The sequence below is a fragment of the Anthonomus grandis genome, chromosome 15 (genome assembly GCF_022605725.1).
Source record: "Anthonomus grandis grandis chromosome 15, icAntGran1.3, whole genome shotgun sequence".
Lineage (NCBI taxonomy): Eukaryota > Metazoa > Arthropoda > Insecta > Coleoptera > Curculionidae > Anthonomus > Anthonomus grandis.
The window spans coordinates 21,290,709-21,315,429 of NC_065560.1; the positions used below are offsets into that span (position 1 = coordinate 21,290,709).

The following is a 24,721-nucleotide window of genomic DNA, read 5'->3' on the forward strand; positions in this document are numbered from 1 at the left end:
GACGTTTCGCCACTTGACTCTCGCATCTCGCCGTCTGACAGCAGGATCAGCTGATTTCAAACTTCAAACTTGTGATTAAGGGATCAGCTGATTTGATACTTCAGTGCAGTGCGTAAAGGTACAAAAGTTTAAATTTATTTAGTTTTTTATTATGGGTGTGTGATAATCATCCCTTTTGATTAATTATCGTCACTGTTTTTACTGTATTAAATATTGTGTTGGAAAACTATTTTTAATTTAAAATTAGATCATACTTTTTTATTTTATTCATTTATTTCACATATATTATTCATTTTGTTCCATTATGTCGTCTGAAGAGCTACAAGTGCAATTAGATCAAACTAATGCTCAACTACGTGATGTCAGGGACGCCCTGGCTAACGTTATTGCCGGTAATGGCTGTAATGAAGGCCGCATCGACGCTGTTTCGCCTAAAATTCCCAAAATTATAACTTCTGATATTCAGTGCTGGCTTTTTCAGGTCGATGCCGCTTTCCGCCGTGCCAATATAACTGTAGATTCTACAAAATTCGATTATTTAGTTATGGCTATTGACGATGAGGAAGCCTTCAAATGTATCAGCTCAATAATTAAATCGAGTCCGCTTCCGGGTGATGCGTTTGAACAAGCAAAAGCCAAGCTTGTTTCACGTTTTTCCTTATCTAAGGAGGACAGTTTAAAAAAGTTATTAAAGGGTCGTGTCGATGTTAATTGCAAACCTTCTATAGTATTGAGTCAACTTCGTGATTTAAATGAAAGTAACCTCTCGGATCAAGTTCTTAAAACAATCTTTCTCGAGTGTCTTTCGCAACAACAGCGCGACATTCTAACGATTGTATCAGACAAGGACCTTGAAACTTTAGCCACTATCGCCGACAAAATTTCGTGTCAACCGGGTTCGAACGCTGAATTTCCCCAAGCTTTCGGGGTGTTTAAAAAACCCGTACCATCATTGCCAGTAGACCGCTCTGAATTTCAAAAGCTCGAGGCAAAATTTGACACCATGATGGAATCATTTAAGCAAATGCAAATGGAATTTAAACGCTTACGCAGTCGCGGTCGGTCACGGTCTGGGTCCAATCAGGGTCGCAGGAGTAATTCTGCGAAATCCGAGTTATGTTATGCGCATCAGAAATACCCGAATAACGCTCTTTCGTGCAAAGAGTGGTGTAAAATGTTCGCGGAATTTTCAGCTAAGCCAAAAAACTAAGTTCTACACCTTCCTGTTTGGAGGCGGCAGGTAATGGTGTGATTGGACCTTCTCGACGTCTTCATATCCGTGACAGGACCACAGGTCAAATTTATCTTGTCGATACCGGTGCGGACATTTCGCTAGTGCCAGTCGATCCTAGGTTTCGCGACAGACCGGCTCGGCTAAAACTTTATGCCGCTAATAATAGCTTCATAAATACTTATGGTGAGGCGCTTCGTACTCTGATTTTGGGGCTGCGGCGCGATATATCCTGGAACTTTTGTATCGCGGAGGTTCCATATGCCATTATTGGCGCCGATTTACTTTTTCAGTATAATTTGGCGGTTGATCTACGCAGGAAATGTTTACTGGACACTTCAACTGAGCTATGCTCTAAAGGAATTGTCAAAGAGGCTCCTGTACACTCCATACATTGTGTGCTGATAGATAGTGAGTGCAAAAAAATTCTTTCAGAATTCCCAGAAATTACAGGCAGCTCCTGCAATATTCCTCCAAAAATTCCTAGAGTTTTCCATCATATAGTTACCTCAGGACCTCCCTTGTCAGCTCGGGCTCGTCGGCTACCGCCTGATAAGCTAAAGTATGCAAAAATGGAGTTCCAGCATTGGATAAACACTGGTAGGTGTAGACCCTCTTCTAGCTCTTGGGCAAGTCCCATTCATATGGTCAAAAAGGGTGACACCGAGTGGCGGGTGTGTGGTGACTATAGACCGTTAAATGCTGTCACCAAACCGGATAAATATCCCATTTCCCATTTATATGACTGCTCCAGTGAATTACATGGTAAAAAAATCTTCAGCAAGCTTGATCTTATTCGTGCTTATCAGCAGATTCCAGTTCATCCTGAGGACATCGAAAAGACTGCTGTAATAACTCCCTTCGGTTTGTTCGAATTCATGTTCATGACTTTCGGCTTGCGTAATGCTAGCCAGACCTTTCAGAGATATCTCAACCAAGCCTTGAGCAATCTTGATTTTACCTTTGCTTATCAGGACGATATTTTGGTATTCTCCAAAACCATTGAAGACCATCACACTCATTTACGAGCAGTCTTCGAAAGACTTAGAGAATTTGGTCTTCGCTTAAATCCCGCCAAATGTGTTCTTGCCGTTAATGAAATTGATTTTCTGGGTTATCGCATTAACCATCGTGGTATATCTCCTATTCCTACTAAGGTTGAAGCCATTTTAAGTTTCCCTAAGCCTTCTACGGTCTCTCAGCTTCGCCGCTTCTTAGGCATGGTAAATTTTTACCATCGCAATATTCCTACCGCGGCCTCCTCTCAAGCTCCTTTAAATGCATATTTCAAGGACTCGCGTAAAAATGATCAAAGTCCTATCATCTGGACGGATCAGTCTGAACGAGCTTTTGAAAAAGTTAAACAGGAGCTGGCTAGTGCGGTCTTACTAGTCCATCCCCGCGCTGGTGCGGAACTCCGTGTGGTATCCGACGCCTCTGACATTGCGATTGGTGCGTCCCTCGAACAACTGTCTGAACCGATTGATGGAACGAAGCAGTCCTGGGAGCCTTTGGCATTCTATTCTCAGAAATTGTCGCCTCGGCAGACTCGATACAGTCCTTACGATAGAGAATTGCTAGCCATTTACGAGGCAATTAAATACTTTGAGCATTATCTTGAAGGTCAGGAGTTCAAGGTTGTGACCGACCATAAGCCCTTGATCTACGCTTTTCTTCAGCGTCCAGACAAAGCTTCTCACCGGCAATCTCGCCAACTTTCATACATTTCCCAATTTACTACGTGCATTGAATACATTAAAGGTTCAGATAATGTGGTGGCTGACTGTTTGTCACGTATTGAGTCTCTCTCTCTACCCATAGACATCTCTCTAAAACAAATTTCTGATTTGCAGAGCAAAGATGAAGAACTGGCAGAGCTTATTAAGACACCCCATAAAGACTTCTGTTTTAAAACCTTCGACTTTGGTCCTGACAAGACATCTTTATATTGTGATGTCTCTGGCGACTCCATTCGCCCCTTTATCCCTTTGCCATTACGGCGCGTGATCTTTGATCGTATACATAACGCTGCCCATTGTGGAACCAAATCAACTGACAGGCAAATTCGCATGAAGTACATTTGGCCCGGTCTGCACCGTGATGTTGCACTATGGTGCAAAACCTGCTTAGATTGCCAGCATGCCAAGGTTTCTAGGCATGTCAAATTTATTCCTGAACATTTTGTAACCCCTGATGGTCGTTTCGACCACGTACATATCGATCTGGTGGGCCCCTTACCTCCAAGCAACGGCTTCCATTATATTTTGACAATGATTGATCGGTTCTCCCGTTGGGTAGAGGCCATTCCAATCCCGGATAAATCTGCCCAAACTGTTTCGCGGGCCTTTTATGATACATGGGTCTCTCGTTATGGGTCTCCCAAAGTTATTACCTCTGACCAGGGTCTTGAGTTTGAAGCCACCTTATTTAAAGCCTTACTTAGCCTTATTGGCACTCAACACATCCATACGACTGCTTACCACCCCGCGGCAAACGGAATGATCGAGCGTTGGCATCGTTGCCTTAAAGCCGCTTTGAAGTGTCACAATGACAAGAATTGGACGCGGACCTTATCCACGGTTCTTTTAGGGTTGCGCTCTCATGTTCGTGCTGACACCGAGGCATCGCCTGCCGAATTCTTGTTTGGCACGACACTTCGCATGCCTGGCGAATTCTTTCTTGAAGGGGATTTTACTCCTGATCCTCGCACATTCATTGAGGAGTTTCGTGAGTTTATGCGACTCGTCAGGCCTGTTCCAGTCACACATAACCACAAGAGGCGCGCGTTTGTTTTTAAAAATTTATACGAATGCTCCCATATTTTCTTACGCAATGTTGTTGCGAAGGCACTCGAACGAACTTATTCCGGACCTTACAAGGTTGTTAAAAGACTGTCCGATAGGGTGTTTGATATCGATATCAACGGGAAAACGAAAAGCGTCTCGGTTGAGCTACTTAAGCCGGCATATCTCATGTCTAAAGACTTGTTAGCTGATACACTTGATAGCGACCCTCCTTTAACCACCCCTTCGAGTCTAGCTGGAACCCAGGACTCGAATGGTGCTGGCAATTCGCCAGTCACCTCATCCAGTTTGGCTGGAACCCACGACTTGGACGGTCCTGGCGATTTGCCAGTACCAATGGTTGAAAAGGTTTTAAAAACTTACGCTCGTAAAAAGCAAGTGAGATTTTCAAATATATAATTTTATTAATCTTTGCATATTATAGTGTTTGTAACTTTGTGTTATTCTAATGTTGCTAATGCATAATTTTATTAATCTTTCCATATTATATAATGTTTGTGACTTTGTTGAATTGTAACGTTCACACTAGGAGGGGAGTGTGTGGGGACTTGTATCGCCCTCTCACTCACTCCGAGAGTGGAGTGGAGGCTGTCAATTGTCAGGATGTATTCGATCCATTATGGCGGATTAGGTTGCACCTGAGTCGTGACAGAGACTGGTTGTAAAAGTCGTTGACTTCCACGTGTCTAAGCTATGTAGCTGTTTTCTTGTACGATTGGTACAATAAAGTATTGTTATCCGTTAACAAGTGTATTATTTTGGTGTTTAAGAGTATAGGATCTCTCGTCTGGTGACTACAAAACCTACATCCGCACTAGTTCCGCAGTTGCATTTTATGCAACGAAAATCGATGTTTAAAGTTAGTAATAAAAAATGTTAGATGGCGCTTCTAACGAATTACTTTTGATGTTATTCCCCTACTTCCTCAATAGCCAATCGCAAAAAAAGTTTGTACTTTTTACGTGTTTCTGGTTTCTGCTGAACGGTATTTTCCTATTTTCTTGCAAATTTTCTATTTCTTGCAAATTTTTTGATAATTTTTTTGTAGTGTATAGTGTACCTATCATATTGTAGTGTTGTAAATATTATTTGTGCGAAGATTATATTATTTATTATTAGTTTTGTTAAGAAGTAGTGTAAAATATTCTCACAATGTCTTTTTTTGGTGACAAAGCACCAAGTTATGTTAAATGTTGTGTGCTAAATTGCAATGACAAATTTAGTTCTCGGTTTAAATTTCCCAAACCAAAAGACCAGCCTAGTATGGATGTGTTTAAACTGTGGATTGAAAACATTAACAACCCTTTGTTAAGGAATTACAGCTACGACGAAATTCATAAAAAATTTCGTGTTTGTGCCAGGCATTTTTCTGAGAAAGACTTTCTTCATAGGTGTAGAAGAGGCATTTCAGACAGAGCTGTTCCTGTCTTGTTTCTAAAAAGTCCTACCGAGATTAATACTGGTAAGTATAAAATTGTGTAATAAATAATAATATAAATTAGGCATACCCTCGGGTGAACCCCAATATATTATATCTATTTTATGGTAAACTACACATTCTTTAATTTATTCAAAGTTTCTGGCTATGGATATTAAGTTACCTCTATATAGTGCTCTTGAGCTGTGTAACTTATAATATGGCCTATTACTATTTTGTTTTTATATATTTATTGCATAATATTATGTATCAAGAATAAGATCCTTTTTTACCTATAAAGTACTTTTTTTTACTAATATATGCTTTTTTATATCTATGTATGTACCAAGGTATGTACCTATACAAATGGCTGGTCCCTCAGCTGATCCCATGGTCTGTTAATAAACATTTATTTATTAATAACATATTTCTATTTTTATAGTTTTTACCCTCGTTTTTACCCCAGTCTTTGTTTCGTGTCCATGACTATGAAAACAAAATCTTTCTATCTAGTTACACCTCGAGTTACACACTGCACTTAACTGAACCTAGCACAGTTAAGTGCATTTTGCACCTCCAATTCACTTGACTGCATTAAATATGTATTTTTAATTTTATTATTAGAAGCCTTGGTTGATGAAGCAGGACCCTCGGTTAAGCCATCAATTAATGTTTTAACAAACACAAAAGGTCAGGAATTCCTGAATGAAACCCAAAATGACACCAACATCCCATTGGAAATTCAGCCTGGTAAGTCAACTTTGTAATAATAATTAGGTATATATAAAAATTAAGTTATTTTAGCTGATAAAAATCTTAAATCACCACCAAGGACACCATGCACTAAAATCTCATTACATCAATCAAGAACTGAAGGGCCTGCATCATCCATCACACTAAAAACAGGTGGTTTAACCAGTAAGTGTTAATTTTTTGTCTGTATGGCAATATACATACATACATATTATACATTTTATACAGGTGTTAAAATGTTGTATTATATTATGCAAAGTTGTATAATGCTAACACATAAAATTATACATATAATTTATACATAAAATAATGATAACCGAGATACAAACTTTTGGTTTCCATATATGTGCACCAAAAACCAAAAGTTTGGAAGTCTATATCTCGGCTTCTATAAGTACTAGCTTTAAAAATCTAACGGTTTTGTCTTAGTTTTGACGTTCTAAATCCAACGAGACTATTCCCAAAGTCGTAGCTTTTTCACTAACCGAGATACAAACTTTTGGTTTCCATATATGTGCACCAAAAATCAAAAGTTTGGAAGTCTATATCTCGGCTTCTATAAGTACTAGCTTTAAAAATCCAACGGTTTTGTCTTAGTTTCGACGTTCTGAATCCAACGAGACTATTCCCAAAGTCGTAGCTCTTTTACTAACCGAGATACAAACTTTTGGTTTCCATATATGTGCACCAAAAACCCAAAGGTTGGAAGTCTGTATCATAAAAATACAAAATAATACATAAAATACAAAATTATACATAAAATTATACCTACTACAGACATAGGTATTATAATAATATATACGCCTTTTTTTAGGTTCTAAAAGAAAAAGAACAATTTTAAATGAAATCAATGTTACGAGAGCGAAATTATTAACACCAAAAGCCAAACATCTCTACAAGAAAGTCATAGACTCTAGCAATAAGCTTGGAAGAATGAGCAAAAAAATTAAATCATTTAAGGATAGGTTGGCAGAGGCAGAGAAATTAGCTCAATCTCCTAACTTTCAAAACCTACTAAAGTCTGTTAACACCCAAACATACAATTTCATTATATCGCAAGTGCGAACACAAAAACAAAAGCCAAAGGCAAGAAGGTTTACAATAGATGAAAAATTACTTGCATTGACAATTTTAAAGGCTAGTGGTAAAGGCTACAGATTGCTTTCAAAAATTTTTTCATTGCCAGCTAAGCAAACGTTAAACAAATTGCTTAATAGGATTCCCTTGAGACCGGGGATAAATAAACATTTATTTGAAAATATGAAGAAAACAGTAAACAATATGAAACCCATTGATCGAAATGCAATTCTTATTTTTGATGAAGTATCTATTGGAAGTCTATTATCCTATGATAGTAAGGAGGATGAGATTAAGGGTCTGGCAGATTTTGGAAGTGGAAAAAGATGTCCAAAAATAGCAGATTATGCTAACGTTTTTATAATAAAGGGGATGTTTCGTCAATGGAAGCAACCAATATGTTTTACGTTTAGTGAAGGACCAACAAAGTCGGAAACTTTAAAATATTTCATTAAAAAAATAATTCAGAATTGTCACAGAATTGGTTTAAATATATTAGCAACGGTGTGTGATCAAGGAGCTCCAAACCAGGCGGCAATTAATCAATTGAAAAAGGACACTAAGGAATATTGTTTGAGAAGGGGAATAGAAAACAGATATGAAGGTTTTTTAGTTGATGGCAAAGAGGTTGTACCATTGTTTGATACACCACATCTTTTTAAAGGACTAAGAAACAATTTACTCACCAAAAATCTGCATTTTAAAATGTCTGGAAAAGCTTTTGTAGCAAAATGGTCCCATATTGAGCAGCTATATTTCTTGGACACTGAAGACCAAGAACTGCGATTATGTCCTAAATTAACTGAAGTACACGTTTTAAAGAACAAAATTAAAAAAATGCGAGTAAGCTGCTGTACACAGGTCTTCAGCAATCAGGTCGGAGTGTATATGAAAAAGATCCTTAGTTGGAGTAAGTACTAGAAACATTCATACTTATTAATAAATAATTAAAATATTATTTAATTTTTTATAGATGCCCCAGTTAATCTTGAACGAGAAGCGGAAGAAACTGCCAATTTAATTTTATTTTTCGACAAACTCTTCGACAGTCTGAATTCGAGCAAGAAATTTGGAAGCCCAGGGAAGCCACTTAAAGCAGGTGTAACTAAGGAAAGTACCCATATATCGTTTTGGTATGACGCCCTCAAAATTTTGGAAACTATGAAATATGAGGTACTTGAACCTGAAAAGACTACCACAAATTCAAGAAAAAATTTGAAAAAACGGTTTGTTGTAGTGCCATCAGTAAAAAATTTAATAACCACCCTAAAGGGATTTATATATTTATGCCGAAAATTGTTAAATATTTATCCAAAAACCTATATTTTAACTAGAGTTATCCAGCAGGATACTTTGGAAAACTTTTTTTCAATGATAAGAGGATATAGTTTTAGGGAAAATACTCCAAGTGTCTCTCACTTTATTACCTCATTTAAGGCACTACTGACAAACAATTTCATGTCCAGTCACTCACCAGGAGCTAATTGTGAGGAGGACGAAAGTGAGGGACCCTTGGAACATTTAAAGAATTTTTTATTAGGAGATGGTAATTTAGAGCCAGATATTTCTAACGAAATTTCGGAAACATTAAAAGTTGATCTTAAAATTGTTCCCCCTCCTTCAAGGCGTTCTAAAATTTCTCGATGTGTATTTAACTATGTATCCGGATTTATTTTGAAACACGTCTTTAAAACTGTAAATATGACGTTTAGGGAACACTCGGCAGATTTAGATTTCATAGAAGCTCGTCAATACATAAATTGCCATTTGACGGTGCCAGGTTCATATTTCAGCTTTTTAATAAGTCAAGCCATATCTCGATTGTTTTATTTAATACCAAGACTTTGTCATACGTCCAAAATTTCTTGTCTTTTGCAAGATATATTATTAAAAGAATTGAACTTTTTTAGTTTAAATTGTCAGCAACATAATAATACTCTTAGAACATTGAAAGGCTAGAAGTAGCATGCCGTGGAACTATGGGCAGGTTTGTTTGCTTGCAACATCTCTGATGCAATGATGCCAAATGCTTATAGAGAAATGGCAAAAATCACTTTATAATAGCATAAAAATTTTCAGTTGTTTCCGAAGGCACAAAACAATACTACTACTCCCCTTTAATAAAATATCAAGCATTTTTTTAAAATAAATTTGATAAGATATCGAATATATTGAAGTCAATATACGTTAAATAAATGAAAATAAAGTACGAAGAAACGAGAAAACGGTAATGGCATCGCAACGCCGCTCGATCGCATTGTTGATGTCACCGACACAGAACACAAATATAGGTACCGATACAAGCACTCTTTACCAGTGACGTCGTCAACAAATATTTACCTGATAAATTTTTATTAATTATTAAAGAGTTTGACTATAAGTAATATTACCATTTATGAGCTATTTATGTGTTTTTTTTTAACGGACTTCATTAGAGGAAGGTCCTAATAAAAGGCAGCATTTTTGTAAAAGCATTTTTATGGAAATTAAATATTTTATTAATATAATATTATAGATTTCTTAATAAATCATGTTTTAAGACACAAATTTTTAAAATTTTGCAAAATTTTATTGTTATTGTTATATTGGACAAAACTCAGTTTTACATCACTTACTTATATCACATAAAATATACTTCTATGGTGCTGACTTTTTCAAAGAGACAGTATTGCTTCAGCGGAAAAAGTTAAAACTACAAGGATGTTCAAATTGTGAAGGAGTTGCAGGTTTTTTGTAGGTTATAAGATTTTTATTATGAGTATTTAGCCCGTATAATGGTTTTGAGACATTTATTAGTGACCTATATAATACCTAATACCAATTATTATATCATATTAATTTATACTAAAAAACAAAGCTTACCTAAGAATAAAGACTATGTACAATAGATTAGATAGTTTATTAGTAGTAATATACAAACAAGTACTTTTACAAGTCAAATAAAATATGTAGTATGTTGCCCAATATTTTTCGAAAATCATGTTATTATTTCTTAAGTATTTTAATAATGACTTGAGATCTAATTCAATTTCTTTGGCGCAAATTTGTTTGTTGCAATCTTCGAATTTTAATTTTCTTTATTTTTTTTCTATAATTTGGTGACAAGTGATTTAGCTTTTAAAACGGTGGAATCATCAGTGCTTAGGTCCTCAGGATATCATTTTGATTTTGCCCTAGAATTTAATATACATAAAAATATAGTATTACCAAAATTAAAAAAATGTATTATGATAATCCAATTGATCAATAAAATGTATGTTATTATAAAGAATCTTTGTAATATCATACATTTAATTAATATTAAATATTTTAATATTAAACAAATATAACACAATAAAATACTATATCACTTTTAAATAAGATATATAGAATAGGATAATATATGGCAAAAAACTAGTAGTCTATTTTGAGTGTATTTTTACCTTTTCCTTGGCAGAGTCAGAGAATGTGTACCAGTTAAACAAAAACGGCTTTGATGAGAAATAGTAATTGTTGACCTAGACCCTACGATTACTGTAGAACTATTATTCTCAGATGCAGTTATTGTTGATGATGAATGATCAGATCTGTAATTATACAAAATTTGGTGTATCAAAAATATTAATCTATTTTAATTATCCATACTTATCTATATTAGCTTCACTGTTTGTACTATATACCATTTTGGAAGCTAAAGAAGTTTTTGCACTCTTCAGGAAAGCTGCCCCTGCAGCTTTGAAGGATAAATCACTTGGTAAATTAACTGAATTATCCGCTGCTGTGTTTTTAACCAGTGCATCAGAAATCCTAGTAAAAAAATAGTTTTACACACTTACCTAATTTAATTAGTATTAGTTATAAATAAAGCTTATATGAGTAACACTAATCCTTTTTGTGATGATTTTTTTATACTAGAAAAATATATTTAAAAAAAATTATCTTTGAGGTAGAGCTGATTTGTTTTATAGTCTGGCTACTGATAATATTATCTTCCTTATATAAGAAATCACTTCTAAGGATGTGATCTGAACAAACAAATATGTTCTGTTTAATTGTGTGGATTTCCATTAATGAAATCCATTGTTCCCTTTGGGCATATATTAGGCAATCTATAATAAGTATTTGATATTTAATCAAAAAGCAAAAAAAATTACAGTAATAAATTAATATGTGGTGCCAATTACTATATGTATTATTGTAAGTTGCAATATGGTAAAACAAATAAAAAATTATCGACCAAATTTTAGGGAAAGACAAAATTAACTTTATACATAGATATCAGTATCTAAATAAATTTCAAAATTCTTTAAAGGCAATAAAAAATTAGTAATTTCATCTATCTACCTAATGTCTATATTAAAAAAACATAACTATACATAGATAGGTACATGGGTATTAGGTATGCCTTCTTTCTGCCAAAACAACAAAAAAAAACATAAAATCCTGCAATAAAACCAGGGACAAAATTCTAGTTTTATATTTTTTATAGCCTATTGATAGATGAATATGTTCAAAAAAATATTTAGATTTAAAAATATAAATATTTTGGTATTTTACGCACACTTTCACATTCAAGTTTTTATTAGGTTTATATCTATCAAGATCCCCTATTCTACGTTTATGATGATGGTTACCCCATGATGTGATGTTATGAAAGTATCGGTACTTACTTGTGAAAAGATATGCTTGAATCACCTTTTTATCATGATGCGGCACAAACGACACAAGTTTTTCCCATCTTAGCAATTTAAAAAAACACTAAAATGTGGCCTTTTTCCTTTTGAAACCGAAAATTAAAGAAAATACACGAATCCCGAAAATAAACAAAAAGCCGTTTGACAGATGACACTACGCGTATGGCTCAGGCGCTTAAGCTCCGGTGTTGTCGCTTCAAATTTTTTAGAAGCAGTTTTAGGGATAAGAATGTTAATAATTTTGTTTTTTTTTTGCTTAAGGATATTATATTTATTCTTAAAATAGGTTAATTGTAGTATTTATACTTTTTATTTTAAATTTTCCTATAAAATACAACACAAATAAATTAAATTAACGTTATAATGGTTGTTAAAATATAGCTAAAAATTTCCTCCGTTGGAAATTTGCGTCGACTTGACAACAGAGAATCGGCAAATATGTTTGTAAACAAAACACCCCTCTTGCCCTTGTGCACATGTTGGACTCAAACAAAGTTGTTGTTTACTAATTCTAGCCTTTCAATGTTCTAAGATAATACTGGTAATATTATTTTAAAGTATATGATTAGATGTTGTCTCTTTTTTTGGTGCAAGAAAGTTAATTTAATATCGAAGGGAAAGGATGCAAAATTTGTTAAGTATCTGAGATCAAAAAAACCTAACAATTCTATTGATCCCATTAAAATAAGTGCCTATAATAAATTAAAAAAAAAGCAAAAAAGAAAAATAAATAAAATATTTTTGTGTAAACACATACATAGGTACATGACAGAAAAATTAAAAATCATTAATTTGTTTTGAAATGCTTTAAATTTATTTGTTTTTTTTTATATTCATCATTCTAAAGTACTTACCTAGCAGCTTTCCTCAAATAAAAACCTGGTATTTTAAACAGAATTACTTTTATTTAGGTAGGTATACTACAGAATTAGTTTTTTACGCTTAAGTTATATTTTTTTACTTTATAAATATATGCTTGTATTTAATTTTATGTCCTATTTGTATGTACACCTATGTATAGCCTAATATGTTTTTACAGACAATAATAATATTATTATTATAATCTAATAAATTACAATTTTTTAAATAGGTATTTGTTTATTATGTATTGTTTCTTTTTTTTAGCTTTTTTTGCTTTTGTGGCAAACAGTCGTAATAAAAATGTTATTAGAGTTAGGAAGACACTAGTTTTTAACTCTAATTACCTTTTATTTCGACTGTTTACCACTTTAGCGAAGTAAAATCAAAATATTCAAAAGGAATAATATTAAATGGCGCATTCGCCATAAATCAGGAAAATTTTGTAGTTTTCATTTCAGTCAAAGATGGCGCTGAAACTCATAGCCAGTTGGTAATATTGCAGATATTCTTCTAGGGGGGTTATGTTTTGTGGTAATAGTATCATGCTTTACATAGAACATTCATACATTCCGTTACATTCTACACATTTTAGAATGCCTCCAAACGTTGTATAGTTGCACTAACGCTTCATAAAGCCTTAGCGAAGTCTCACACCAACTCTACATTACCGTCCGCAAATCCTACTGCGCTCAATAATACGCGCTTGCACTTCTCCCCGCTACGTGGCGCCACCACACCCGACTCGTTTCGTTTGTTTTTGTCAGACAGACTCAGTTTTTAATATGGCGCGCCTTATCGCAAGGACTACTGGGAGTGTAGATGAATTTCATTTTTCACCAGATCAGTGCTTAGTTTTACACGGTGTTAGGTGAACGTAAAAAAGTGCCGTTGTTTACATGGTGTAAATTGTGCGTTTCCACCATATTGTTTGGGGTTTCGCGTACGGTTTTATCGGTAAAAGGACTCGGGAACGATGTGTTTTTAATGATGAATAAGTTTACGTTTTATAGACAGGTGTTGGGTTAACAACCATCCGTCAATTACCAAAACACAAGAGCCCCATTTTTTTTGAGTGTAAGAACAGATTGTGATGGTAGTTTTTATAAGACCCTATAATTTAAGGAAGAAATATACGACATGCAGGTAATTTCATATAGATATTCGTAATTTTCTTGCTTAGATAATATATTTTGAGGCTAAGTCTTAGAGTTATTCTCCCAGATAAAGTAACATCCTTTATTTAGTCAAAAAAACTAATACGAGTTATACAATGAGGTTACTTAGTAATTACCATATGACCTTTTAAAAAATTAAATAAATAATAAACACTTTACATTTATCACAAACATATGTATATTATACAAACAAAAACGAGGCACAAATTCGACACACCAACATTAAAATCATCGTTTCAGAAATAAGTGGTTTATTGTACTAAATTTACCATTAAAGATTTTTAGGAGCCCTTTTAAAAAACTTTATACTTTCTAAATAATAAACTTCTAAACTCTTCTTTCTTCTTATTGTTTTGATTTCCATTGGCATCATATTGTATTTGTTTAAACCATTAAAAAATAATGAATTTTGAGCATGTTCTTGAGAAACTCTAGGTTATAAAAATGAATTCTCAATCGCCTGTTGTTATCATGTAATTCGGCAGAGCTTTCGGTGACTTTACTCAACAAATACTGTGGAGCATAACCAATTTCAATCTTATGGACAAATGTCAGTGTATTGAGTAGAATGTACCATTCTAAGGCCTGCAACATGTCTTTTGTTGGGGTCAATCTTGATTTACCTAGTATTAGTAGTTTATTATTCATTATTTGAATTCCATCTTCAGTACTCTATTGCCTTCTAGGGATACTCTAGCAGTTATATTCTTCAAATGTTGTTTATTATCCAAAAAAGGGCTATTTGGTACATTTCTGGGATATAATTCCAGGGTTTCCTGTTGTCTGCTTTTCGTCCAATGAGAAATATTTACTCTTCCATGCCTGTTCATTCTTAAGACTGCTTGCTTAATCTACAAGTATCAATTGAAGTTTACAATTCACAATCACCCCTGTGATTTGGGATTGTGTAGTGCAGCTTTTTAAATTAGTGGTTTGTAATGATTCATCTGTATTGTTTTTTGTTTCAGTAACATTTTTTAATTATAAACAGTAATTTATGCTTTGTTTATCATATTTTATGTATGTTAAAAAAATAAAGCAAGATTTGATTTGATTTATTATGCACATGGCCCTCTATTTTGCAACTTTTGAAGTTGAGACAATTCAATTTATTTTAATAAAAATAATACACAAGAACAATAATTAAGGTGAGGCAGGATACATACATTATAAATAGTTTTTTTTTTGGTCCATAAGCTTAAGTACTTACAAAAAAAATATAAAAAATCCTGGTAATGTGTTTTATAATGGAGAATAAAGTAACAAAATAAAAACATTAAAAAATTTAGTATTTTCATAAAGAATGGGAACATGCAGGCATCAGCCAAAAGAAACACTGGCAATTTATTAACAAATTTTTTTAAAATAAATCAAACAACACTCAAATTAATTTTTTAATAGTAAATGGAACAATTATTGAAGAAAAAAAGGAAATTGTCAATTGTCTAAATGAACATTTTTCACAAGTCGGAGAGAAAATTGTTAATGAACTTATTAGAGTCAACATATTGATAATGAAATTGTATTCGATGAAGTTGATTGTAGTGATAGTATGTTGAAAATTGCACCAACCAGTTGTGATGAGGTTTCTGAAATTATCATGGGTTTAAAGTGAAATTGTTCTACAGGCGAGGATGGGATAACAGTGTTAGGACATAATTAATTTAAAAGATTATATTATAAATATCCTTACAAAATTAATAAATAATGTCTTTAATACTGGTGTATTCCAATGAATTAAAAAAGATAAAATTACTCCAATATTTAAATCTGGCAACAAAGATCAGATGAATAACTACAGACCCATTACTGTTGTTAACACCCTTACAAAAATACTAGAAAAAAATATTAAAAAAAGAACCACATCTTTTATAAATAAAAATACATTGGTGGATAGTTATCAATATGGTTTCATTGAAAATAGCAGTACTCTCGCAGCAACATTTGATTTTATTACCTATATCTCCAACTCCCTAGATATGAGGGAAATTGTAGTTGTGGTATTCATTGACTTACAGAAGGCTTTTGACATAGTAAGTTTCGATATTTTGTTAAAAAAGTTAGGGCTCATTAAATTTGGAAACCTCCTTTTAAGTCTAATTCAGAGCTACTTATATGAAAGAAAGAAAGAAAGAAAATGTGCTATATTACGTAAGACAACAAAATCTTGTGTACAAGCATCCTAAAAACTAAAAAATTCCAAATTTACTTTAAATTTCAAATTTCAAACAAACATAACATCTAAAACACTTTACCATAACATTTACACACATTACCAAAATTAATCATAACAAAACAGATTGAGAAAAAAAAAAGCATCTTTTTGATAAATTTCATTAAAAAATAAGTAAAGCTGTCAATAAAACAGAATTTAGAAGAAGTAAATTAAATTATTTAACAGGAAACAAAACTAAAACACTAAAATGATGTCAGAGCACAGGTTAAAAGGTATCATTGAAAAAATCGTCAAGGCTATAATATGCCCTGGATAATAAAAGTGATTTTAATTCCTTTTTGAATCTCTTAACTTCTAAAATTTGTCTGATACATAGAGGAACATGGTTGTAAATTTTTTTGCTAAGGTATATAAGTGAGTTCTTGGTGAGGGAGGATGTAGGGATTGGTAAGGGAAAATCGTTAACCTGGCGAGTCATATGACCAGTGTTAGAGGGAGGTTTAGGACATTTATGAATAAGAGTAGCTGTTTCTAAGATAAAAAGAGAAAAAAGAGTTAGGATTTTTTGAGATATAAAGAGAGGTTTACAAGAATCTCTTAACCCAGCGGAACATAGGTATCTAACTGCCTTTTTTTGAATCACAAAAATTATGTTTAATAATCCCTTGTTGCTTAAACCCCAAAAAGGCAAGCCATAACGAAGGTGGGACTCAATAAGAGAAAAGTACACTGAACATGCAACTACCCCTCCCAGCTCATGCCCCGCCATTCTTACTGCAAAGCATCCAGAGGATAATTTTGATGCAAGATTTAGGATATGATCTTCGAAGCGAAGGCGACCATCAATGGTAATACCAAGGAACTTACAGCTTTCTTTGTTTTGCAAGGGGGAGTTTTCACTAAACATAAGGCCCTGAACGTCACACTTAAATCCCATAATAAAGGTTTTGCCCACATTAAATACAAGCCTGTTTGCAGCACACCACTCCAATAAAATCTTAAGATCCTTAAAAACCTGGGCTCTAACATTATCAGAATCTCTATGATTCCATAAAATGGTGGTATCATCAGCAAACTGAACCACTTTGCCCTGCAGTTTTAATGAAGCCAAATCATTTACATAGAGCAAAAATAATAGTGGTCCTAACACTGAACCCTGAGGTACTCCAGTTTTAAGGGATCTGGAATCGGATAAACATCCAGATACTGTAACTCTTTGGGTACGATTAGACAGATAGGATTCCAGCCATTGCAATGCCACACCTCTAAAGCCATAATTATTGAGCTTAGACAGCAGTATTCCATGATCTACACAATCAAATGCCTTGGATAAATCGCAAAACACTGCCGCCGCGGACTCTCCAGAATTTAAGGACACATAGGCACTCTCCAAAAAGCCGAAAACAGCGTCATGAGTCCCTTTTCCCATTTGAAATCCAAACTGATTTGCAGATAAAATGCAATTATGTTGCAAAAAAGATAAAATTCTGATTTTTGCAAGTTTTTCAACTATCTTGGAGAGGGTAGATAATATAGAAATTGGACGGAAATTACAAGGCTCACTCACATCTCCACCCTTATAAAGAGGGATAACCACTGCCTCCTTCAAACATGCTGGAAAGATGCCATTATGAAAGGAATTGTTTATGGCAGAAGCTAAGGCATTCAATGCTGAGTCAGGCAAAAGGAGTAGTAATTTTGATGATATTCCATCAGCTCCAGCTGATTTATGGTTTTTTAAGCTTTTAATTGCATCTCTAACATCAGTAAGGCTAACAGGATAAAAGAAAAAAGAATTTTGAACTGACACTTGTTGAATATAATGCAAAGGATCAATATTAGTATTCACATCCTTGAGCAATAAATGAGGAATATTACAGTAATAATCATTTAAACTATTTGGTCTTACTTCTGGTTCTGAAACTTTCTTGTGAGAATGCCTGAAGTCATTTATAATTGACCAACATTCTCTCTGCCTATTTGAGGACATATTTAAGCGGTCACTATAATATTTAACCTTAGCTGCTTTTATCGTCTTTCTATATAGACTACGATATTTCTGATGATAAAGAATAAAGAATATTTGACAATATATTTGAATAATATGACAAGTCAATATTTTTTTTGAGAGGGTGTAGCTAGTGAATTGTCTTCAAACAGGTATGGAGTGCCTCAAAGCTCTGTATTAGGGCCTTTATTGTATACAATGTACGTTGAGTTTGGGGTGTGCCAACCTGCGAGCTTGATATTTTGCATTTGTGGATGATACAGCTCTTGTAAATACAGGAGGAAATGAACAAGAGTTGGCATAACTTATTAATGCTGATATGAGCTTGTATTATAAATGGCTAGTTTGCAACAGATTAAAAATTAATATAGACAAAACCAAATATATGCTCTTCAAACAAAAAAACAAACAAGTAGGTAATATTCAACTAAACATAAATGGGATCAACCTAGAGAAAGTTGCTTTTATGAAATTTCTCTGTCTGAATATCGATCAGTTATTGAATTGGCAAACTCCTATAAACAAAATAACATCCATAATAAATGCAATGATACCCTGTATATATAGAAGCCGAAATTACCTACCAGATAATACAAAAATGAATATCTATAATGCCTTTCTCTTGTTCCACCTTAGATATTTTTTGCCTATATGGGGAACCTGTTCTAAGAAATAAGAATAAATGGGGTCCTTAAAATATTATTTCAGTATGATATACTTATGAATACATAGTCACTTTATAGAGAGCTTAAAGTTTTTAAATTAAATAAGTTAATGGAGTTTGAAAAATGACTGATGTATAAATGTCATGTATAATAGAATGATAATTGGATTGAATAGCCCAATGTACTCTGCATATAAAGCATTTATTAGGCTACCAAATAATTTGAGAAATATTCAAAATTTTAAAACTTTTCTTAATAAAACTAAAAAAATACTTTTCTATTTAATCCATTATTAATTATGTGGCTACTTTTATAAAACTTATTTATAGTAATCTACTTACAATTTATTTGTATATACCTAACTATGATTTTTGTGTACACTCTTTTTAATTGTTATTCTTATTTCTCAAGGCCAGCAAAGCAGCGCTATAAGCACTGTTTAGAGTTTTAGTGTAAAAAATTGTATGTAATATTTTTGAGAAATATAAGTGTTTTCAAAAAAAAAAAAGTAAGATGAACATCTAGATAAATAATAAATGTTATATGAAATATTCTTAATGACCTCTACCTTTAAAATTTAAGTCCCGATACATCCATATACCTAAGTATTCGGGGAGTTTCATCTTCTTGGTTTGCTTCCTATCTGCAAGATCGGCAACAACAAGTGCTTGTAGGATCTAAGTACTCTGATTACCATCCTATCACCTTGGGAGTTCCTCAGGGTTCAGTTTTGGGGCCTATACTTTTTCTCCTATACATAAATGATCTTACCAATCTTAATGTATGGGGGAAGTTTACTCTGTTTGCCGATGATACCACACTTCTTTGGCACAGCCCAGACACAGATACTCTGCGAACTACATTAGCAACTGATCTTCAGGCAGTAAATCTCTGGTTTGAATCAAACTTGCTGTCACTAAATCCTCAAAAAACCAAATGATTGTGTTTTAAGTGTGCTCTAGACCACGTGCCTTTTTCTAATTCAGTAGTTCAGCAGTTTGATAATACAAAATTTTTGGATATATTCATTGACAGAGAACTCAGATTTGAAGAGCATATCCTCGGTACTTGCAAAAAGGTGTCTGCAGGTTGTTTTGCAGTCAGAGCGGCTACCCTGGAGCTTGGCATGGAGTTTGGAAGATCTGTATATTTTCCATTAATTGAATCCCACCTTAGGTATGCCATTTGCTTCTGGGGTAATGCAGCTGCCTACCTTCTACAAATGCTGCTTGTTTTACAGAAGCGTGTTGTACGTTACATCTGTGGGGCTAAACCAAGAGATTCCTGTCGCCCATTATTTGTTAGGCTGCTTTGTTAGGCCTGCTTACTTTTTGCAAATCGCTTTAAATTTATAACCCCAAATCTAAGATACTTAACGCGTCAAGTGAACGATCTAAATCTTCCAATCCCCTCCTCCACATTAAGTAAAAAATCTATTTTCTACGAGGGAATCAAAATTTTCAATTGTTTACCAGGTGGAATCAGGGAGGCATCATGTATTGACACTTTTAAATGTAAATTGAAAATACTTTTGACTGAGAAATGTTACTATTCATTGGATGAATACTACGGCGACACATTCTAATTTTCCCTAAGTGTAAGTTTACAGTATTTGAATTTTATTTCATTTGTTTTATGGTTTGAATTCTTTGCTGTCTTATACTTGAGGGGATAATTATGGAATTTAATTTACTTTTTATGTGTTTTTTTTCTGCTGTTCTTATGTATTGTTTTCTGATGTTTGTTTTGGAACTCGAGTGTGTATGGGGTGTAGTGGTAGTAATTTAAGGTAGCTTTGTTTAGAACAATTTTTCTTTGTTAATAACAATAAAGCATGTTTTTTTTTTTAATTTCATTTTTGTTACACATTCTATTGAATGTCCCCCCTATTTTTATATTTAACTGTGCTGGTAAGTGTCTGTGAAAACATTCCATTGCTATTATCAAATATTTTGTTTTAGAGATGTTAACCTTTAAATCATTTAAATTACCCCACTCGTAGACTGATTTTAATATACCTATATTATTTTATTTAAGTTAAAGCTCATGTGTGTATGTAGTAAAATAAAATAAAGCATCATCTGCAAAAACATAAGTTGTGCATTCTTTAACATAATCTATTAAATGTTTGTTAAAATCTAATAATGTTTTACTTATGGCCGGCTCTGATGATTTTTATTACAAGGAAAAACCTGGTATACAAAATATTTTAGATACAATATTGAAAGTTGTTCCAATACAATAATTTTATTGTGGCCTCAATTCCTTACTTAAAGCCTTGCAATAGATTTAACTATATAACTAATTGGATATTTATAGATTTAACTGCAGGCTTAAGTATTTGTTAGACTGTTTTAATTCAAAATCTGAAAATGTTGTTCATTTTGTTGATTGTAATATGCTTTCTAAAACTAAACTGGTAGAATTAAGGCTTTTTTCCCAAGTTCTTTGAAGGTTTCACTACTTTTACTAAATGTGCAATCTTTAAGGAGTAAATGCGGTGGTCTTTATGTGTTTTTGGAGACCATTGATTTTCCTGATATAGTGTTAATTAATGAGCACATGTTTTTATATCCTTGAGTACCAATTTGTAAGCATTTCAAACAGAGAAAAGTTTTTACATGGTGGAACACTTATATATACTAGTAAAAAAGTCTTTTAGCCTGGATATCTTTTTTGTTGAAATCAAAACTATGATCATATGATGGAAGAAAGGATGTTCGAATTCACAAGATGCTATTGAAAGCAGCTTAGATTATATATTATTTGGTTGTACGGTTGTCCTTTAGGCTTAATAAGAGAATTTGTTGATCTCTGGACTATATTCTATCAAATATTTTATCTTCTTCAAAGATTATTTTAGTCGGCGATTTTAATATTAATTTTGGGTCCAAGTTATTCCTATTTAAACTTCTATTAGAGTATTTCTATTCCTAATAATAGACTTGTTTACCTAGATCTTATTTTTACCCAAATAAGCAGTCTTTAAGTAACACCGGCTGATGATAGTCTTTTTCCAGAGTCACAACATCATAAGCCATTTAACTTTGTTATAGATATTGACAGGGAGCATGTCCATATGATCGAATATATTTGAGTTTTACTATGATTTTAAAGGGGGTGATTACATTGGTATTAATAACTACTTGTGTGGGGTCAACTGGAATTTGGTATTAAACTCATCCGATATAAATGTCGCAGTATCAGAGTTCTATCACATTTTGGGTATGGCCGTGGCTCTTTTTGTTCCTCTAAAAAAATATAAAACCTCCAAGTTTCATGTCTGGTTCTCAGCTGAATTAAGATCTCTGGTGAGGCACAAGAAAATAGCTTACAGGAGGTATAGGGCCAGTAATTTCATTTAATTTTATTATTCGTAATAGTGTTCTTACAAGTCAATGTAAACGGTAATATATAAAATGCAATTTCATGATTTAAAACTTAAGTATTAACTAAAATTAATAAATAAAAATTATATACGCACATATACAGTAAGATTCTAAAATTTATATATAATTAAAATCTACAGACACTCAATTTAAAAATACTTATAATAGACACACAATATGTATTTATAAAACAGTTAAATTAGGTCATTAAAATTGTTATTTAGGTACTCTTGAATAAAAAGACTTTTCTAATAAATATAAATAGTTTTAAATTTTTTTAATAAAAGCTTATTCATTAAGTCTATTCTAAATATATAGCATTTTCCATAAACAGCTTAAATAGACCAAACTTTCTAAATATTATTGTAAACAATATTAATGAACCAATTGCACAGGTAAACTCTATAAAATATTTGGGAGTCCATATAGACAAACATCTAAAATGGGATATACACATTGATTATTTAACAAAAAAGATAAAGGCACTCTTACATAAATTTTATTTACTAAGGGAAATTTTGTGCAGAAAACTGATTGTGTTGATCTATAAAGCTCTCGTGGAACCCCTATTAAGGTATGGGATATTGATTTGGGGTGGGGCATATGAAAACAGTCTAAAAAATCTTAAAACAATACAAAACTCAATAGTAAAGATAATGTTAAGGAGACCTAGGTTATTTTCAACAAAGCAATTATATAATTCTGAAATACAAGATTTTAAAACTCTTTTTATAACAACCTGTTGCTCTTATGTTCATAAATTCTATGGTAAACAAAGTATAATAAACCATAGACACCAAACCCGAGCTAATAAACACCAGCAAATTGTACTACCTTATATGATTCGAGATTTTGGTCAACATTCGGCAGTATTTTTAGCTCCAAAATTTTATAACCTTCTCCCAGAAAATGTCAAACAACAGAAATACTACAAAAAGTTTAATGAGCATGCCCTAAGTTATATATTAGGAAACAAAAGAAAATTTTGTTGATTGATCATATGTGCTTGTATCAATATTCTGCTTTTCACCAAACTTTTTATTTTCTTACTCGATAGCAATCACAACATAAATACATAAGGGAAAAAGAAAAAAATCTCAGTATGGACATTTATTCAATTATTTATTTTGTTTCAAATATTTTAGGTTTTAGGTACCAAAGACTAGAAGATTCTGTAAAATACTACATAATACCTTTGTAGTTAAAATGTATATGTGTATATAGTATATGAATCTTTTTTTTTTTTTTTTCTCTTTTTCTCATTTTTATTGTTTGGTTTTTGATTTTTGTTATGTAGTTTTGGGTAAACTTATTTAAAATGTTAAATATTGTGAACTAATTTATATAATGGCTAGCCTGCTAAGGGTAACAACATTGATATATTAGAATTTTTAAATTGTTTCTACCATAGCACATACAGATACTCTGGTATCTAGGTGCTTTATATTCTTAGAATTGTAATATTTTATATTGAAGTTGAATATATTGAATTGAATATTGAATTTTGTTGGCACCAGGAATATATTGTGTTTATATCAAAAAAAAAAAAAAAAAAAAAAAAAAAAAAGTTCCCTAACCTGCAATGGTAACACACTATAGAAACAAATCCCATGATAAACAGTTCCTCTGCGGGTTCTCCCAAGCCTGCGAAATTCTGGCAAAATATTCAGATTGTTTCGAGTTGAATACTGATGTATATTACTGTGTGTTAAATATGATGGTAGATTATTTTTTATAAAAGTCAAACATTGCAAGGTGAATAAACATTGCAAGATGAATAACAGTGTCAACAACAGTCATGGTGCCCCAAACCAGTCATAGCCCTCATGCACCTGCGCTGTAAACCAGATATCTTCTCCCCATGAGTAGAGTGACCCCAATTCAGCACAGCATATGTAGTAACCATGATAAGCCAACAACAAAACTTCCCTTGATACAGAGCTGGATAGATTTCTTATTAGAAAGGTTATTTTTGATAACTTAGATGCCAGCTGAATAATGTAGTTTTCCCAAGTGAGACCAGAGTCAAGAAGTACACCCAAGAACTTTACAGATTCATCCAGTGGCAGATCTATTTGAGAGTTTAGAAGTGAAACATTTAGATGCTGTGTTTTTGAAGCATTAAGGTTTAGTTTGTTTGCTACAAACCATTCCCTCATTTTACTCTATTTCCTCTGTACTGGAGATTTTCTGTTTTGCCAGGTGATGATGCTGGAGTAGAGTAGTGTCATCAGCAAACAGGATCAACTTATGCTCACGTGCCTGGTCTATAAAATAAGGCAAGTCATGTACATAAATAAGGAATAAGAGTGGGCCTAGAACGGATCCTTGTGGTACTCCATGATGTTATGGCTGTTTATCAGATACACTAGCATTGTATGACACATATTGGAGTCAGCCATACAGGTATGACCTGACAAAGGCAATGCTCTCTGAATGAAAGTTGTAGTAACAGAGCTTGCTTAATAAAATTTCATAAGATACACAGTCAA

At 33.0% G+C, this 24,721-nt stretch overlaps 2 protein-coding genes across 3 annotated transcripts in view; both read left to right on the top strand.

Moving 5' to 3' along the window:
- The first annotated feature begins 304 nt into the window (after window positions 1-304).
- On the top strand, window positions 305-15,650 carry LOC126745320 (uncharacterized). Its single transcript, XM_050453091.1, has 8 exons — window positions 305-392; window positions 3,821-4,413; window positions 6,148-6,202; window positions 7,947-8,192; window positions 8,256-8,828; window positions 9,009-9,200; window positions 12,500-12,593; window positions 15,620-15,650. Exons 1-8 carry the CDS (start codon window positions 305-307, stop codon window positions 15,648-15,650), a joined length of 1,872 nt encoding a protein of 623 aa, XP_050309048.1.
- The window catches only part of LOC126744869 (uncharacterized), a 539,903-nt gene continuing 528,795 nt past the window's right edge, over window positions 13,614-24,721 (top strand). For both annotated transcript variants that reach the window (XM_050452434.1, XM_050452435.1), the window contains exon 1: window positions 13,614-13,959. The gene's annotated coding sequence lies outside the window, so the exon portion shown is untranslated. The remainder of the gene's footprint in view (window positions 13,960-24,721) is intronic.

Excerpts from the sequence above, each read along its gene's own strand:
- LOC126745320 (XM_050453091.1), top strand. The coding sequence starts at position 305 with ATGTCGTCTGAAGAGCTACAAGTGCAATTAGATCAAACTAATGCTCAA. Across the intron at positions 6,203-7,946 it reads CCCATTGGAAATTCAGCCTG|GACTAAGAAACAATTTACTC; the intron begins GTAAGTCAACTT and ends ATCTTTTTAAAG. Across the intron at positions 8,829-9,008 it reads GAATTTTTTATTAGGAGATG|ATTTAGATTTCATAGAAGCT; the intron begins GTAATTTAGAGC and ends AACACTCGGCAG.